Source organism: Charadrius vociferus, unplaced genomic scaffold (genome assembly GCF_000708025.1).
Source record: "Charadrius vociferus isolate BGI_N301 unplaced genomic scaffold, ASM70802v2 scaffold760, whole genome shotgun sequence".
Taxonomy (NCBI): Eukaryota; Metazoa; Chordata; class Aves; order Charadriiformes; family Charadriidae; genus Charadrius; species Charadrius vociferus.
Window position 1 is genome coordinate 1,257,188 of NW_009647322.1, and position 2,198 is coordinate 1,259,385.

A 2,198-nucleotide genomic window follows, 5' to 3' on the forward strand; every position below is an offset into this window, starting at 1 on the left:
GAGCACCGCGCAGGACCCGCCCTGCCCCCCCGCGCCCCGCGGAGCGGGTACAAGCCGGGCGGCGGTGTTCCCCCCTCTTCTCCTCCCCACTCCCACCCGGGCATCTCTCCCCGTGCGCCTTCCGGGAGACGCGCAGCTCCGGGCTCTTCCCGGAGCTCATCTCCCAAAATCATCACCCCTGCCCTCAAATGATGAGCTGACGCCTAAAAAACAGCGCGGATCTGGGGGTGTGCTGGAGCAGAGGAGGAGCAGCTGAACGATAAATGCATATTTATATTATAATAATTATTATTATTATTTTCAAATGGTTTTTCTCGGCGGTCGCCCCGTCCTGGCTGAATCCCCTCTTTTTTTTTTTTTCCTCCCAAAAAATCCTGCAGAACAATTCGTTGAGAAATCCTCTTGCGCCCAGCCTCTGAGTGACTTATCCAGCCTGGATCCTCACGGGGATTTTAACACCAGCCCTTCCTCCCTGTGCACCGAACCCCTCATCCCCACCACCCCCATCATCCCCAGCGAGGAGATGGCCAAAATCTCCTGCAGCCTGGAGACCAAAGAGCTCTGGGACAAGTTTCACGAACTTGGTACCGAGATGATCATCACCAAATCCGGGAGGTAAGGCCGGGCAGCCCCGCGTTCCCTCCGGGCAGCTTCCTAAACGTGGCTTTGGAAGGGGAGGAAAAAAAAAAGGCAAGCCAACCAAAACCCCCCAGTTTTTATTTTGGGAGAGCAGCACGGATGGGGCTAAGGGGAGGGGGAGGAGGAGGGTGAAGCCCCTTAATCGCCGCCGCGCTGGTCAGCAGCACCTCGGCGGGCTCAACCCGGGGCTGCGATGCGCGGTGCGGCGCGATGATGCGCGGTGCGCGGAGCCCCGCAGGGAGGAGAGGGAGAGGCGGCGGCGGAGTGCGGTGCGGTCGCTTGAAACGAACCCGGGGGGGGGGGGTGTCCCGGCGGCTCTGGAGAAATGTTTTTTCCCTAATAATTTGGTCTGTGGTTAAAAAGCTCCTTCGTGCGGTGCAGTGATTTCGCGGGGCTGGGTGGGTACGGACACGGGGAAATGCGGGGTCGTGGGGAAGTAATTCAGTCAGGGCTCGGCTTGGTTTGCTTTGCTTTTCTCTCTGTTGCAAATAATGTGCAAAAGAATCCCAGGCTTTCTCGTCGACTCAAACCATGCCGCTTTCTCAGCAAAGCTTTTGGGGTTTGGGTCAGTCAAATGCAGCCTGCAGGAGCGGAATGACTTCTTGGGTTTTGTAATGCCCAGAGTTACTTGTTATTAATGTAGTTCCCTGATGATTTTTTTTTTTTTCTAACTAGCGAGCTCAACCAGTATGTGTTTTAAAAAATAATTTTAAAATGTCCGTATGAAATCTACAATTTGAAGTTTAAAATTTTAAACTGTCCAGAGTTATTTATTTCTGGTCTATGGCATAACCTTACATTTTCAAGTCGCGTTTTGCCAAAATTTAAGTGAAGAAAGGAAAGTTTAGTTTTGAAAACTCCTCTCAGAAATACCATGAGCAGGCTTAAAAGAACATGCATCTAAAATATGTGAGAACGTTAACAGAAATAATTTCTGCAATATTTCGCTCACACTAGTATGAATCCCACAAACAAAAAATAGTCTATGTTTCTAAGGACTTATGTACCTTAGGTGCAAATATTTTCTGAAATAGTTGTGTGCTTTTAACTAACATTAACAGTACATTTCTGTTTTACTTTTTCACTTTCAACATTTTTTTCTTTTTGATTCCAAAAAATTGTTCTGATTTCAAGCTGTTCTTTCTGTGCATATTAGAGAGATACACAGGATTTAACTTGTATCATACTGAAGCAGAATTGCTAGATGCTTTAATTTTTTTCGGGTGGTTTAAATATAATTCTTACTTTTAGCAGCTTTTCAGAAAGTCTCTTATTTCTGTTTTCCATCTGTGTATTTATTTTCTGATTTGCCTTTATTTCAGGAGAATGTTTCCTACGATCAGGGTTTCCTTCTCCGGAGTGGATCCTGAAGCCAAGTACATTGTGTTAATGGATATAGTTCCTGTGGACAATAAAAGATATAGATATGCCTACCACAGGTCTTCCTGGTTAGTGGCTGGAAAAGCTGACCCTCCACTCCCTGCAAGGTTTGTAGATTTTACCGCTGGCCTTTCTTTTATTTTGTTTCTCTTTTCCCCCCTTTTTTCCTTCAAGAAATT

At 47.2% G+C, this 2,198-nt stretch overlaps 1 protein-coding gene across 1 annotated transcript in view; it reads left to right on the plus strand.

Moving 5' to 3' along the window:
• The first annotated feature begins 304 nt into the window (after positions 1–304).
• Positions 305–2,198, plus strand: part of TBX20 (T-box 20) — a 33,368-nt gene continuing 31,474 nt past the window's right edge. The window contains exons 1-2 of the mRNA XM_009880080.1: positions 305–615; positions 1,962–2,126. Of these exons, the coding sequence (XP_009878382.1) occupies positions 305–615; positions 1,962–2,126 (476 nt within the window). The remainder of the gene's footprint in view (positions 616–1,961; positions 2,127–2,198) is intronic.